Below are 16,477 nucleotides of genomic sequence, written 5' to 3'. Positions count from 1 at the left end.
GGGATGATGGAAGAAAACCACTCACCTCAGGTGAAATCAACAGCAGCGGTATTTTTTTGGGGGTGGCTTCCGCAATTCCTGTTGCCTCTTTCCCAAAACATAGCTTGCCACCAGCCAACGGCAGTGGCACGTTTTCTTGGCAACAGCTTCGTGAAATTCCAAACTTGCCCCAACTACAATTTACCACCTACCGCACAGAAAGACCATAAGCCACCATCCAGCATTCGGCTGGAGAACACGACAAGATATATAGCAAAGTATAGGAGTGTATATCTATATAGCGCCGACTCAAATCGCCATTGTTTGCCGCAAACTGTTGGTTACAGCTTACTCGACAATTCGAAATGCATGCGATATCTCAATTTGCAGGCTCATAAAAGGCAATAGCAAAAACCGATAAGCACTTCGTGGATGCTCTTTTCTTTCACACTTTACGTCAAGCGAGAGATGTCTGATACGATCTTGTTGTTATTGAACTTAAGAAAATTGCAAATTAATGAGAATGCATAAAGCATTATGCATACAATCTATAGTAACTGATCTAGTCAACAAGTTTTATTACAATTTTGAATATTATCCTCTTATAGTGAATCCTATGTAGAAGTTTAAATAACTTCAAAATACATTAAATTCGAATAGAAGAAAAAGTATAAACATATTTATACACTTTTAAAATTTGAATTTGTAACTATTTTTAAATCAATTTATTGATTTATTGAATATGTTCAACTCAATCAAATGGCATATAATCTAGAGTAACTGAACTATTCAACAATATAAATTTTAAACATTTCCTTCTTTTACAATACAAGTTCAATAAAGTAGACTTTAATAAGTAAGATATTGATATATTTATACACTTTTAAAATTTGTATTTTTAACACTTAATATAAAGATTATGTAAATTTATTGATTTTCTTTCATAATTTTTGTTCTATTAAATGTATAAGAACGTAGTAAACCTTGAAAGGTAGCTCATTTGTGCCGGATAGGATCACATCAAATCATCTCTACACATCAAACACACAAAGTTCACAAATGTTTATGTAAAATATTAGTTGTAAATTCATGTCAGCGCAATCATGGCCAGCAAGCAGCCTACATGCCAGCAGCTGGCGTATCTGGACGAGCTGAAGCAGCGGCTGCAGGAGCTACGTCTTCGCCAGGAGACTTTCATAGAGGAGACGGCCGTGATATTGCGTAATATTAGCTCAGATCGACCAGTTCAAGTCAATGTGGTACCATCGACGAAGTCTGTAGTTCTGCCAGTTCGATGTGAGGAGGAACCCGAAAGTGTTGGCAACATCAAGCAATTGATTCAACGGTTTGAGGATCTTCGCAAGACTTCGAAGCAGTTCAGTGATCAGGCCATGCCCGAGGAGCTCCTGGGTGTCGATGTGAGGAAACTGCTAAAGGGCTATGAGAACCTCATAATGGAGGGCAACATTCTGCATAAGAACTGGATGCTCCTGAAAAAGACTACGGAAAGTTGTGCGCGTCAAGGCAACTAAGATGAATCTAAGTTGAAACTAAAGATCTCAAAATCACCTTCTTTCGCAGAATATCTAAATGGAGACCTGCCCAGAACCAGGCCCGAGGAAACAACACAACAACAGTGTTACAATATCCAAACCAACAGAAAACTATTTGGTAAGGCTTAAAGTTTACAGGATGTGAGGCAACTCTAAAAATTGGCGATTTCAATCCGCTTTCGCAGAGAAACTGGTAAAGTCCCCATCGAAATTCATTCATAGAATTAGAAGAAGTAACAACTCAAATCAAATCAAATATGGTGTGGAATCTAAGAAACTAAAGTTCCCTGAACACGAAGGAAAGACTCAATATTCTGGTAAGTTAACAAAGAGTGAAATATGAATGAAAATCAATTCGCTTATGCTAAGACTAAATAATAGACTAATTAAATACAAATATGTAAGCCAAAGGAATGTAGATTTTATTGTTATTATATTACATTATATCCAAATAATTATAATATATACATAAGTTATTTTATGTATAGTATCTATGTAACTAATTCACAAATTTTGGAACTTGATTTTAATTTGCATATTTATTGATGTTAATTTAAGTTTTAAACAAAACAATTCACGCGTGTGGTTAAGAAAGAAACTATTGCTTAGAAATGTAGAGAAATAATGAAGTGTTTCTTCTATCTTCTAGAAAACGAACGTCGGCAACGTTTTGGTGCACTCCTTCAGTTGATATTTCGTGTAAGCCCGTTCAACAAGTGCTCCATGCGGAAGACAATTTCTGAAAAGGATGTAAGAGAATCCGATGTGAACAAATGAACTCGGAAAACGAAGCGATAAATAGTACTTAAACAATATTCAGAAAATCCCACTTATACTGTAATTGAGCTAAGGTCCAACTAATAAATAGAACACACATCCAAGCAAAGGCATTAATCAATGGCAACACCCCGCATTACACCACAGCACAGCACAGCACAGCACAGCACAGCACAGTAGAGCAGAGCAGAGCAGAGCACACATCAGATTGTCAATATTTTGCCTAATTAATGTGGCATCCATTTCGGGTGTCGAGTGCATTGGGGGAGAACGAGAAGCGAGAGCAGCATCACCACCAACTGCCACAGCAAATGCAACAGCAACACCACGAGCAACGTCAAGTGGGTCTGCACCACCGAACGGACCACCACCAGTCTCTAAAGTAGCTGTCTCTATACCAGCAAGCACTCGCTGTAAAAGGATAGACGTATGGCAGCAACTGCTGCGCTGACAGCGCATTTTAGTCGCCCATGGAATACTGAAAATAAATCTTGGCGTGCCGTGACTCGGACTGGGAATGGGTCTGTGGCTGGGAGAGAGAACATGACAGCGAGATTCGAGTTGGGTGTGGAAGGAGAAGAAAGAAAGACAAAATACTTTGCCCCACACGCAAAGCGAGAATTCGACATTTAAATTTAAATTAAGTGGCTTGTTTGGCGTCATCGAAGGCAACAACTAATGAGGTTCGATTGGGGCGAGTTGCAGCTGCACTGGAGAAAACAGATGGTGTGAGAGGGGCGAGGCTAATCATGAAGCATCTTAGCATGGAACAGCTATCTATGCCTGATAGCAGTTAGTTGCCTCTTCTGATAATGATCAAAACCCTATCAAAGACTCTGTGGTGTTAGTATGCAATGTTGGTGTATTGATTGCATATTCAAATGGATAAAAATTGAATGCAGCTGCCACCACACCTTGCCTCGCAATAAAAGCACGTTTGCCAATGATTTGTGGCAGCGCTATCGCTTCTCAAAGCCAAAAGCTCAAAGCAAGACTTGGAAGCTCCAGCTGAGACCTTATCGCCACGACACGAGCGAAGATGGCGATGCCGATGCCGATGTTAATCAGCAACAAGAGTCGCTGTATTCACCATGACAACAACATGTACGATGAGTACGACAGTAACACGTGTTGCAGTTGCAGTTGCCGTTGCACTTGCCGCCCCTATCGAATTTCGGTGAATGACTGCCAAATACCCTGAAAATGCCTCTCCACAATATAGAATAATACTTTGATGATCATGGGAATGATACCTGCATCTATCTATATTACAATGTAGATGCTCTTTATGAAGTAAAAGTTCGGTATTTGTACAGCTGTCAACATTGCCATTTACTGTCACATCGTTTGTCTCTGTTGGCGACTTTGTCGCGACTCGGCTTTGTCGTCAATCGCTGTGTCCTATGCAATTTTTAGCTTGCGGCAAGCCGTGTAGCCAAAGCGTGGACCAATCGACAGATGAAAACTCACTGAAAAGGCACAACGGTAACTGCAATGCAGTTGCAACATGCAACATGCCAGCTCAACTTACGTGTTGCATGATGTTACCGTCGTAAAGAAGCTGTTTTCTCATCTTCACTTAAAATATAGACTTATAATAATTTGTAAGCAACAAACATACTTACATATAGATTGAATCAAGCACTTGATTCCAGTACTTCAGTAATCATTGACAATAATACAGAAAGTAACAGGCGGGTGTACTCGATTGTGAGTTACCCGCTACCCATTTGCAATAAAAAAAATAAGTAAAAAAAAAATAAAATATACCTAATTATTATACTGAAAAAATACTGAAATTTACTGAAGGCGATATTTGGTGTATTGAGATTCGATAACGTTCAAAATATACCATAAATATACTAATATACAGCAACCGTTTTTTTGCTATATAACATTATTAAATAAACTTAAACTTAAATAAATTCTACATTTTTAATCTGATCTCAACCAAAATTTCAGGAATCTTTAATACTGTGATTATTATTATACCTAAAAAAAAGAAGCTTACTATTTGATTTTATCAAACTTGATCTGCAGGGAGTAATGAAAATAAGTAAGAAATAATAAAAAATAACATAAGAAAAGCATTGTTTAACCATTCACAAAATATAATAAAATAATATAGGTACAAAATACTGAAATATACTAAAGGTTAGATTATACCACAGAGTATTCAATATACAAGATTGTCCGCCGCCAAAGCTAGACCCGATTGCAGCAGCGATTTCTTACTATTAAAAATTATTTCTCAAATAATAATTTTTATCTGATTGCAACAAAATTAAAAGAATCCTAAAGAATGCACTTTTAATTTTATGTATGGTACCTAGTGGATGGAAGTGGGCTTATCTAAAATCTAAAACAATCAATAACAAGTGCTGTCGAAAAAATAAAGCTCTAGTCTTTGAGATCTAGGAGTTCATAATGGCAGACAGACATACGGTCATGGCTATATCGTCTCGGCTATTGACGCTGATCAAGAATATAGGGTCGGAGATGCATTTGCTGAAGACACAACGTTATAATACTCTTCAACCGTATGACTAGCGGGTATAAAGGCGATGCCGATTCTTCTTTTTCGTGGTTCCATTTTCCGAAAGCATTGTTCAAAATAGTTGTACTTTTGGGTAATCAAAATTCGCTTGGCCTGCCAACGCAATCTGAGTTCATGAGTCTTAAATAAATATGACAACTTCAAAATTTTATATGTATTTTTAAAATGATTAAATTTCGTAAATAATTGAATTTTTAACATTTTATATAATAAAAATACTCCACAATTTTATTAGAAAAGTAAATATTTAATCTCATGTCCAAAATATCATCTATTTGTTTGTAATAATATTACTTATCAACTCAATTAAGTACCAACAAGTCATTTCAGAAATTCATAACAAATCGACAGAAAATGGTAAATAATATTCTGTTCCTTAACTATTAGCTAGTTAGTCACTAATACGAAATAATAATTGAGAAAATGTTGAGTTTACATGGCAAATCAGCAGCAACATTTCGTGAACATTTAATTCTGCTGTTATAATTTCAAAAGCTGGCCGTAGTGTTTCAATTAAACATTCTTTGGCCTTGGCCAATGGCTAATGACTTTATTATGAACGAGCAAACTAGCGCGCTAGCATTTCTATTAGAATTAATGTTCGTTCAATTTGTTGCCACATCCATCTGCATATGTGAATACGTAATTGAATGTATTGTATACTATATACATACACACACACACACACACTTTACTCTATATTAGTCGGTTTCTTCATTGAAAATTCGCACAACATGGCGAGGCAATAAATCATTTTTGCATTGCAGAGCAACGGCGCAAGCGGGGTGAAAGTTGATTCATTTTTTGGGGGCCAGAAACAAAATGAATATTTTCTTTACTTCTTACGCAACACTGGTCTCAAGATTGATGTGACATTTGTGTTGGCTCTTGAGAAATATGGCAGAAATATGGCAGCCCTTGGCAGCTTCCTGCCACTCTCGCCCTCTCTCCATCCTCGAGGACTGCTCGTCCAGAAATTGGCAATGAAAAATCCTAGCGCCCGACGAAACGACATTTCAATTTGAAAGTGCTGGGCACTTTGTTTCTCACTCTTTTTGTCCCTAGCTTTCTCTCTGTCTTTCCTCACTTACACTCTCGACAGCACCGCGATGACAGTGAGTGCGAGAAATAAATCGCCCGCAGCATATTTTGGGTTTTGGGTTAAATTTGCTTCGCCATCGCCATCGCTGTAGCCGTCGTCTTCTCTTCGGCCTGGCTGAGTTGCCTCTGTTGCCTCAGTTTGCCATGGTTGCCAGGCCATGCCAGACATTCTGGCACGCCATCTATCATTTGAGCTCGAGCTCTGAGGGTTGTTGATGCTCTCCATAAATTATTTTTGCACGACCGCCTTCCCCTTTGGACTACTGTGCCAAACATTTTGCGCAGTGTAAACGACAACGAAGACAGTGCAAATAAAGCAAAAAAAAATCTAAAAAACAACACAGAAACAAGACCAAAGCCAAAGCAAAATCCAAAGCGCATTTTGTTAACTTTCAACTTTAGCTATGAGTGCGACTGTCATATTCCTTGGTTCAATATAGTCTTTTTGGCAAAGGTCTCAACGTGAATTGCTTGGGGAAGAAACGAAGACTTCAACAGAACTGAAACTTCTGTAATCATCATTAGTCTTTTTAATCCCATTTGCAATTGCATTATTGCATATTGAATCACATATATCACAATAATAATTTGAAATCAACTTCTAAGCCGAATGGAAACTTCATCTGTATCTCGAATTCTTTAAATTATTTGTTAGCTAAGTAACTACTAGAAACACTTTCAGAGTTGTGCAAATATTCTTATCAACTCTACATTAGAAGACCAATTTACAAATCCTCTGTACTCAGACAAAACCCAGTAAAATTTGAAGAAAACATTAAAAACCGAAAAATGTTGCAATTAAAGAAAAAACCCAGCATGAGAGATGAAGTTAAGCTTTTCACTCAAGTGCTACACGCAGAACACAAGTTATCAAGTTGTCAAGTGGACGACCGCCCCCATTATATGAAGGATTAGGATGTGGGGCAAGTCGACCTGCACACAAACGAGTAAAATGGCCCCACAAAGTCATTTTGGGATGCTTAAAAGTTGATTCGAAAAGTTGTACACCGCACTGCGGACGACACCATGAAGAGCGAGGTGTTTGTTACACAGGAAGCTGTGAAGGGGGTCCTGGCACTTTAGCAGACGTCGACGTCTCTGACATACACACAATTAAGCATAATCACCTACACACACAATTAAACCTACTTCTCGTACACTCTTGCACTCTTGTACACACATCCGCAAGCAACCTGCCATCGTCATCGCCATTGCCATCGCCATCGTTGCCATCGTTGCCATCGTCGTCGTCGCCATACAATTTCCGCAAGTCGTAAAAGTCGGTAATTTATACCTTTAGCCCCATATGCTATGGCATGGTAATTTGTTAAGTAGAGTTAAAATAATTGCTCGTATTTATAATTTACACATTTTGGCTTGGAAATTTATCGTTGCGCTGAAAGTGCGCTAGATACGACTACCCCTTGGCTTCACACAACCACACCACCACACCGCCATCATGCCCCCCTACGCCCCTACGCCTCTTCGAACCACAACAACACACCACAGCATAGCACACACATGCACACACCACTTACACCACACAGCAGCACACTTTACACTCCCATTCTCCAAAGTGTAGACATAGGCAGAGAAAGAGAGCGCGAGAGAGCGCGTTGGAGACTTGTCTTGCATTTTTCGGTTATTTTGCGTAGCGCTTCGCAAATTTATGGCTCCGACTTGCGCGTCTCTAAAGGAAGCGACGCATCGCCAGGCCGCAGAATGCTGCTTCACTCTTATGTTAGTCGATGCGTTTTGGTCGACTGAAAGTTCGTCGCTAGAAGCAAATCTCTGCCTGTCTGCCAGACCAGCTTTTACTTTCTCTTTTAGATAGCTATCGACCTTGTAATACCCGTTATATATAATGATAAATTTAAGAATGAATGTTGAGGTTAATTTCAAAATTTAATGCATGACTTTTGCTTAAACTTTTGTGTTTTTATACACCTAATATATAGCAACATATAGCATTATAAAAAGTTATCAAAATTTTAATGACGTCAATATTAGTTCAAATTTAAAGTTGATTCCGTGCGACGATATTTTTTAGCTTTTTCGAAGACATTATTATTTGAGATAGATGGCTAGGCTTGAAGATAGACAAAAAATCCTAAGAGGGAATATCGTATCAACATTATACATGTGATATCCTGTGACAATTACAGAGCTACTGGTAACTCAGCTTAACATAAATTATTCGAACTTTAATTGAAATAAATTATAGTTTCTACAATATACTGTAGATACTCTTTAGTTTTGTCGGAGTCAGTACTATTTGAGATATGTTAGGTTTATGGCTTAGCTTGCAGATAGGCAACAAAATCCAATAGCCAATATCATATCAACATTATAAATGTGGTGATATATTGTAACAATTACAAAGCTACGGGTAACTCAGCTTATCATAAATTATTCCAACTTTAAACGAAATAAATTATAGTTTCATACTTTTTAGTTTTGTCGGAGTCATTACTATTTGAGATAGGTTTTTGGCTTAGCTTGCAGTTAGGCAACAAGGCTCAGTAGCGAATATCATATAAATATTATAATGTGGTGATATCTTGTAACAATTACAAAGCTACAGCTTAACATAAATTATTCGAACTTTAAACGAAATAAATTATAGTTTCAAGAATATACTTAGTCATCCGTCTGAAGACAATTTGGTAATACGTTCGCACTTTTTTATACGAATATCGCGACTCTTACAATTCTCCAACAAATTACAAAGTAAACTGGCAGCACGAAATTTTCGAAAACCATAAAACATTGCGAACAATAAATTTCGTTTTAATGGGTCGAAAAGTGCTGGGAAATTTCGCTACTTACTTTGTGTGCTGCGAACATTTTATAAAACATTTATTTGCTTGATTCCTAGCCTCATTTCCGCATGTTGCGTTCCTGGTTCAACTCCACCCACTTTTTAAAATATATTGTTGTCTGTCTGTGTCTGTGCCTCTGTGTGTGTGCGACCCATTCCGGCTATAATGAGGCCATAAAAAGGGTTAAATAAAATGTGCAGCATTTGCTATAAAGGCAATCCTCCTGACAGCGAAAATTTGCACGCTTTTATTTTCCCGATTTTCGCGCCTTTGCTTGAGAATTATCGACGTCTTTTAGGCAGCGCAGTGGTATCTGGTGTGGGCAGAAGAGGAAGAGGAAGAGGGAGCCGCATAGAAATTACAGCTTGTAACTACAAATTGCTTCCGTTGCAGGCACTCGAAGGTTCTTGCTTTTGCTGTTGCTGTGCCTCGGGCGTGTTGCGGGAGTACTTCGACTGAAAATAGACACATCAATGAAATTTATTAGTTTGCATGTTCAACTGCAGCTGCGGTTGAAAAACTCTGTGTATGTGTGTGTGTGAGTTGTGACTTTCAATTGCCGGACTTGGGGGAAGATTTTAGGTTGTGAAACTTGACGCCCCCAATGGCGGATGTAACTGGCTGCTAATTTGGCGGGTCTCGCAAAAATTAATGATACTTCGAATGTAATTCAGTTAAAGTGTTCAAACCATTCTCTGCTTCCTATGCTAAGTTTTCTTTTTATACCCGCTACCGACAGGGGAAGAAGGGTATTATAACATTGTGCCTACAAGAAATGTATGTGTATATACCAGGCAGAAGGAAGTATCACCGACCCTATAAAGAATAAACGTATTCTTGATTAGCGTCAAAAGCCAAGTAAATATAGCCATGTTCGTCTGCCCATCCGTCCGTATAAACACCTAGATCTCAGAGGCTATAAAAGACATTTTTTTCGAAACCTCTTCTTATATTTGCACGCAGATTAAGTTTGTTTCAAATTTTTAGGCCGCTCACTTCCGCCCACGCAAATCGTCTACAACCGACTCACAATCGTAATGTTGAAGCTAGATTTTATAATAATAGGTAATAAATAAGTATTTAAGGCCAATGTGCCCGGGTATGATATATTGTGATCTTAATGGTATATTTTGAGAACATATTTGTTTTAATTGAAATATTTCATAATGGGTAGCAAATATATTCATGTCGAGTACACCCGACTCTTCCAATCTTTTTCTTTTTAATTGCAAAATTGTCTAGTCTATTTTAAAGTACAAGTTTTACGGCAAAAATGCATATGAAACACGTTGTATTACTTGTAAAAAAATATATGTATATGTACTCTAATGTTGTCTGGCCTAAGACTTCTACAGCTCTTTGATCTTGCCGCGCATTTCACACATTTCTGAGTTTTATTAGGCAACCCAAAACAACGACATGCGGATCAGCACGGAAAATATGTACGAAATTGTCGAGAATCATATGGAACGGAGGAGTAGAGTTTTGTTGCTTTTCATTTACATTGCTGTTTGTGAGTTTGTGCTTTATTTCGATTATTTATTTATTTATTTCGTCTATTTTCGGCTTACTTTTATGGAGTAGACACATCATATAGACTCTTATTTGCTTTTAGCAACATAAGCACACTTCAGAACCTGCCTTCTCCGAATTCCCCCTTCCCTAAGTCGACTTTATGATGCCTCGAATAGTGTGATAATTAGGTGAACCGACGCGTCGGCAGAACTTCAAAGGGGGCAACAACTCAAACACGCCCACTTTCTTGCTGACGCCTTTCAATCTCCCTCTCCATGCTTTCATTACAGCTATCTGTCTTTGTTCTCAGTCTGTCAGATAATGATGATGAATTTTTAAAGAGGATTCCTCGACATTTTAAAATTATTTCACATAAGGAGTAAATGCCGAAGCATTTAAAGCAAATATATAAAAAGTAAATGTTTTGAAATCTCTTAAGTTTGGAATATTAGTAAGAACTATCAGCTTTCATACCCCATAATAAGAAAGCTGATAGTTCTTACTAATAGATTCCCATTAATTGGATTATAACTATGAAGTTTATTCGTTTTTACTTTATTATTTCCTACTTAAAATTATTTAAAAATCCTATTCTACAGGCACTGATCACAAATAGATATTGCGCGGCCTTACTGAAAATCTAGTTCACTATATTTCCTTTGGAAGTACGAATATTACGGAACGCTCCATTTATTTGAAAAGATAGACTAGAAGGAATATTCCCAACCATAGATCAACCAAAAATTGTAGTACATTATGAATCTCCCTCATTTTCAATATTGCTTAAGAAGAGTACATTCAATTCCCCAATTTTCACAATGATGAATAACCTTTTAAAAACACACTTGTAATATGCATCGATCAAATGGAATTTAGGTTTGTCAAAGCCTGCGCAAAGTGTATACAAAAATATGCCCAAAAATTCAGAAAGTTGAAGACGAGTCAAAACCTCATTATCGTGCCTGACATTAATAAGTCAAGTCAACGACTGCCTAGACACCCCTCCGCACCGCTCATCAACCATTTGAACTCCCCCTCTTCTCATCTTTCTTGTCGTTTGTGTGGCTAGCAGGCCACATTAAGCGGTGTGGCGGTCAACAAAGTCCATGACTTTATTAATTGCAGCTCATTAGCGCTCTGGGCTCATCAATCAACGTGGCCGCAACGGGGACAACGCAGTTATCCATTGTCCAAAAATACTTTTGTACATATGTACACATGTTCGCCGCACTCTGAAGATGCAACATGGAACCCAAACGAGAGCCTGAACCCAAGTCCGGCCATGTGGAGTGGACATGACCCATAGATGCAGATAAAACATAATTTACTGGCAAACGAAGTGCAGATAAGCCTTCTGGCTTAGCCAACTGACAAACTGCGGACAGGCGGTCATCAGGGGAAGTTGATGGCGCAATTCGTGTGTGAGCTAAGCGGGAGAGAGTGGGAGAGCGGTAGGCGCCCCCCGAAAACTTGTCGCCATTGGACATTATCGTCATATCTAATCGAGGCAGTTCAAAATGATTGAAATTCAAGCCCCGCCAACAGCAGCTCGAAAGCAGCGACAGCAAAAATAATAAATGACCCAAGGCCCACAGCAGGGAACCCAACCCGACCGAAAGACCGAAAGAACGCGAGGCCAAGAGACCCAGACGACACTTGTAACTGTATACCCCTGCTTTCCGTGGTTTGTAGTCCCCGCTGGGAGCATATGTAAACTTTCCAAGAGGAAGAGAGAGAGAGGGAGAGAGACGATACACTAATTAGCGCCCATTGATCATTTTGGGACTGGCGCCTGGGTGCCACCACATCGACGATGATGACGACAATTAAAACCGAAAGGGCGACACAAATCTAAAACAACGCTTATATACAGTAACATAAAATACGAAAGTAGTGCCTTAAGTAGTTCATTGCAAAATGCTCTTAGTATACCGGTATATGGGTATTATTGTTTTAGCATACCCAAAAGGTAGAGTAAGCCCTTTAAATTGAGCTGTTAAGACGAAGACCCATGAAATGAGAAATGCGTATTTGAATAATATAATCATAAACGAATATAATCGTCTTATTGAGGGTTGATTTTCCCTCTGGGAATCCACGAGTGTTCCTAAGCGTAATTGAGATGTCTGGCACAGCGGGGTCTATGACAACACAACAGGCAACTGATCCTGTGATAAGTGACCAGAGTTTACAGTTTTAATTGGTGCCGTTTGATGATTTCTTCTAAAGAAAAGCAAACCTAATTATCATGTAGCGTACTCTGAGTAACGTAAACATCAACATAATTCACAACTGAATATTCAATTGGGCAAAGCTTAAGCATTACGACTCCTGCTTGGCCCCATTCGTTCAGTGTGGCGGCTTAAAGAGCCATAAATTAATTAAACCCATTTAACATGCGTCATAAATTTATAAACAATACACCCAAAGCTAATTAGCCGACACGAAAATTGCTACGTACGTAACTAGTTCGGCCCAAAGAGCCAAAGGGGCTCAAAGTCATGGCCCAAGTGTCGGTATTACATTGTATACTTCGGGGCGCCGACTAAAGACAGAGGACAATGGGACTGACAGACGATATAGCGGCCAAAGTTATTAAGTGTAGTCAGTCTATTAGACATTGGTCAAACGTAAGATGCGTGTGTAGACATGCAATTATGTACATAAATTTGTGTTGTGTATCCCTCATTATTATTAGATATCCTTTGTAGCCAGCATACTATTCTTGAATTCCTTTTAGTTTTCAACGGTCTTTGGTATCTTGTGTGAGTGTTTTTGAAGTCTACTTTTATTATTCGACTCTTTTTGGTTAAATGAGAAATGTTTACGGTCCCTTCTATTCTTTCGTGCTTCTGGCAATGCTTAAAAACAAAATGCGAATTTCGAAGTCAGCATCGGAGCGGCCACAGTTGGCTGTTGTTGGTTGGCCGCTTGGCTGACTTGCTTCATAAATAAAATGAATTCGTACTCAAACCGACAGCCATAAATAATAAAGTGCAAGCTCCGAATGGGACAGGGAATGGGTCTGGGATATAGACGAAGACGGGAATAAAGATGGAGATGGCTATGCCACCCAGTATAAGACACAACACCCATAATAGCAACAAGAACAACAAACGCTAGTTACTGAAGACGACTTTTCGAGCGTGTTCAGAGGTCTCTGGTTGCCAACAGCTGCCGCTACTGTTGGCCAAGTCAATTGCCACAACGGCAACACTTTCTGCTCCGTGAATTTTAAGATTTACGCTGACACTTGGCAAGGGACAAGGGAGAAAACGGAAAACAGAAGGACAGACTGTGGAGACAGGGGGGAAAACGAAGCTCAGCTGTTTAGTCGTTCCCTGGCTGTGAAATATGTGGTGTTAGTTGAGGAATTATTGTTGCTGTGGCTGTTGAAGCTGTTTAGACTGCCGGTGCCTCATAATGAGTTGCCTAGTAATTCCTCGTCACCCTCTGGCATCTCCTTTGCCATCTTCCATCGCTGCGAAGGCAACAGCTGTTATGGAATGCATTCTAGAGGATGCAGACATTAAAGCGCCAGATATATGTATAACAACATTGGTCCACTTTGTGGGCGCAGACAGCACCATTAACATAACTCAACGAAATCGTCGAGTCAGCCCTTTTCAACCCAAAATCATTCTTCTCGCCACCACCACCACCACCCGCTATCGCCCATTCGCAACTCCCCCCTCGCCGTCAGGTCGTAAACATTGTTTTCTTTGGTTTTTAATTGGATTTTATTATGCCAGCCGAAAGTTAGCTGTCTGATATATTTATGATTATTATGTTGGCGTGCTTTTGGCTCTTTCCACCAGGGCTGCCGTATAAAGCACATGCTTGGAATGTGAAAACTTATTGCATTTTATCCAATTTTGTTAAATATAAAAATAAAAGCAAACAGATATAAATACTTTAAATTGTGTATTGGCTAACTTAATGGGAAACTTAATTTTACACTCCTTTTGAAGTTCTATTTGATAATAAATCCTTTACTTAGACATAATTGGGAGATTTTTCGAATACAACTCTTTATATCAGTCTTATGAGGTAATTTTATAAATTTCGAATTGAATTGAATTGAATTGAATTGAATTGAATAACATTATATGACACTTCTTCAAAATGGCTACACTAAAAGAGATAATCAACATTCAAAATCTGAAGATAGATCATGCTATCCGGGAATTTGCTGCAGCCCTGATCTTGGAGTCAGCTTTTCAGTTTTGGCGCTGTGGGCGCATTTGGTTAATTGCTTGGATGAACAACTAATTTGATGGCAGTTCAAAAGAGCAGCGGCAAACAGATAAAATTTATATGCATGCGATGCGATGCATGTGTAACGGCACTTAGTGCGCCCCTCCTCCCCCCTCTTCCTCCTCTCCCCAAATTCCTCTCTGCGACCCTGCACAATCCACACTTTTAGAAGGGCCACCACAAAGATAAAACGAAAAGTGGCGCTGCGCTCAGTGTATGATAGAGCGAGTGGAAGACATCAGTACATATATATTCATATACGTATAGGTAGACAGAGAGAGAGAGAGAGATATATATACATGTATTCAAATTTATGCGGTGCGTCCGTCTCTTGATATTTCGGTGTGTGTGAGGATATGTGTAGTGTGGGTGTAGATGTGTGTATGTGATGTGGGCTGCCTTTTGTGCAGTCAACGATTTTCATGCTTGAGCGATTGCCACAACGAGAGTTCTGGCCGGAGGGGACAGAGTGAGGGAGGGAGAGAGAAGTAGGAACAAGGGCGGAGGTGGCGGTGGCGGTGGCGTTGCGCTGTGACTGAAGCAGGCGGCATAATTAGTTTGAAACGGAAGCTAATTTATGTTTTGGCAGTTATGTTTAAATTAATGTTACAAAAATTAAATGCTCATAAATAAAACAAAATTTATGGTCGTTGCTGTTTCGGCTAAACGAACCCCGACAGCTATAAGATCCTTCCGTGTCGTGGGCGCTACGGAATGGAATGGAATGGAAAGGCAAAAAACCCGACGCGGCTTCAGTGAGGAAATGGGAAATTTCTTAATGTGTGTGAAGCAATTTGTTCTCTTTGGTCTTCTTTCATTTGCGACCAAAAAATTTCAACAACGTGTTTAGGGTCCATTAATGTGGCTCTTGCCAGAGGCACTTAAATGCCACTGACATTGACAGAGCCGCCGAGACGAGCGAGTGCGTTCAGGTATTTATGAGTCTCTTTCAGGATCTGTCTGACTCAAGAAATTACGTTTTCCTCTTAAGCTTCTGCAGTACATTTACTGACTGAATTAGGTGAATATATTTTAAATTAATTCCGTCATTGACATTATTCATCCAAAGAGTATTTGGATAACTTTAAAGTAATACCATTGCAATGGATTCAGGGTGATTGATAAATTATATATAAATTAACAATTGAAGTATGTATGTACATCGAACCGCATTTCGTGTTATATGTTTAATTTAATCCAATTTGCGTTTCCCATTTCGGCATTCATAAATTTAACTGATCAAAAAAGGAAGTACAATAATATTTTTCAATATAAATTCAGTAAGTTTAATGCTCGTATTGGACATTTTTACCAATGGCATTCATGGCATAATGGCTATGAAAAAAAACCTTTCGAATTTGCAACGCAATCTGTCACTTGGTTTCAACAGAGCTGCCAACTGTGACCAGGCGCAATTCGCATACAATGGAAGCAAAAGGAAATATATAGAGCGAGGGAGAAAGAGAACGAGAACGAGAAAGAAAGCAAATGAATGAAAAATGAATTTAATTGCCCTATGCTGAGTGTCAACATTTTTGAAATGGGTTCGTATTTGTTGTATCCGACAAAGGACTTCGGACATCGCCGACGGACACCACTGACAGCAGAAGAAAAAGAAAATACGAAAATTTGGCAACATTTTTATGACAGCAACAGCAGTAAAACTTTGACCTCCGTCTGTTTCGTTTGACCAGGAGCAGGCAGGCGGAAAAGGGAGAGCAGGAGAGGGAGAAGGAGAAGGAAGGTGGCCTGTTTGACCCACATCAGGATCTAAATCATGCATACGCACGTCGAAAACTTTAGCCCCCGACTGAGCCTAAGCCTGAGCCTGGGCTCGAACAATTCTTACAATTGTAATATACGCACTCGTACGTAAATATGTGTGTAGTATTTGGCTTGTGAATATTTGTTATTGT

General features: G+C 39.0%; 1 protein-coding gene across 3 annotated transcripts; it reads left to right on the top strand.

The window, feature by feature from the left end:
- The first annotated feature begins 975 nt into the window (after positions 1-975).
- LOC133839098 (uncharacterized) lies at positions 976-1,849 on the top strand. Of its 3 annotated transcripts, XM_062270447.1 has the most exons (3): positions 976-1,491; positions 1,561-1,650; positions 1,718-1,849. In XM_062270447.1, coding segments are annotated over exons 1-2 (411 nt in total). In that variant the 5' UTR covers positions 976-1,082; the 3' UTR covers positions 1,563-1,650; positions 1,718-1,849. The 3 variants fall into 3 exon arrangements, with proteins under 3 accessions (XP_062126431.1, XP_062126439.1, XP_062126424.1); XM_062270455.1 differs by having other exon boundaries at positions 1,561-1,849; XM_062270440.1 differs by having other exon boundaries at positions 976-1,650.
- Positions 1,850-16,477: the final 14,628 nt, after the last annotated feature.

This window comes from Drosophila sulfurigaster, chromosome 2L (genome assembly GCF_023558435.1).
Source record: "Drosophila sulfurigaster albostrigata strain 15112-1811.04 chromosome 2L, ASM2355843v2, whole genome shotgun sequence".
In the NCBI taxonomy this organism is placed as follows: domain Eukaryota; kingdom Metazoa; phylum Arthropoda; class Insecta; order Diptera; family Drosophilidae; genus Drosophila; species Drosophila sulfurigaster.
The sequence above is the reverse complement of the archived record's forward strand: the minus strand, read 5'-3'. Positions and strand labels throughout refer to the sequence as shown.

Bases quoted from the DNA above. Each gene is read 5' to 3' on its own strand.
- LOC133839098 (XM_062270440.1), top strand. From the start codon at position 1,083: ATGGCCAGCAAGCAGCCTACATGCCAGCAGCTGGCGTATCTGGACGAG.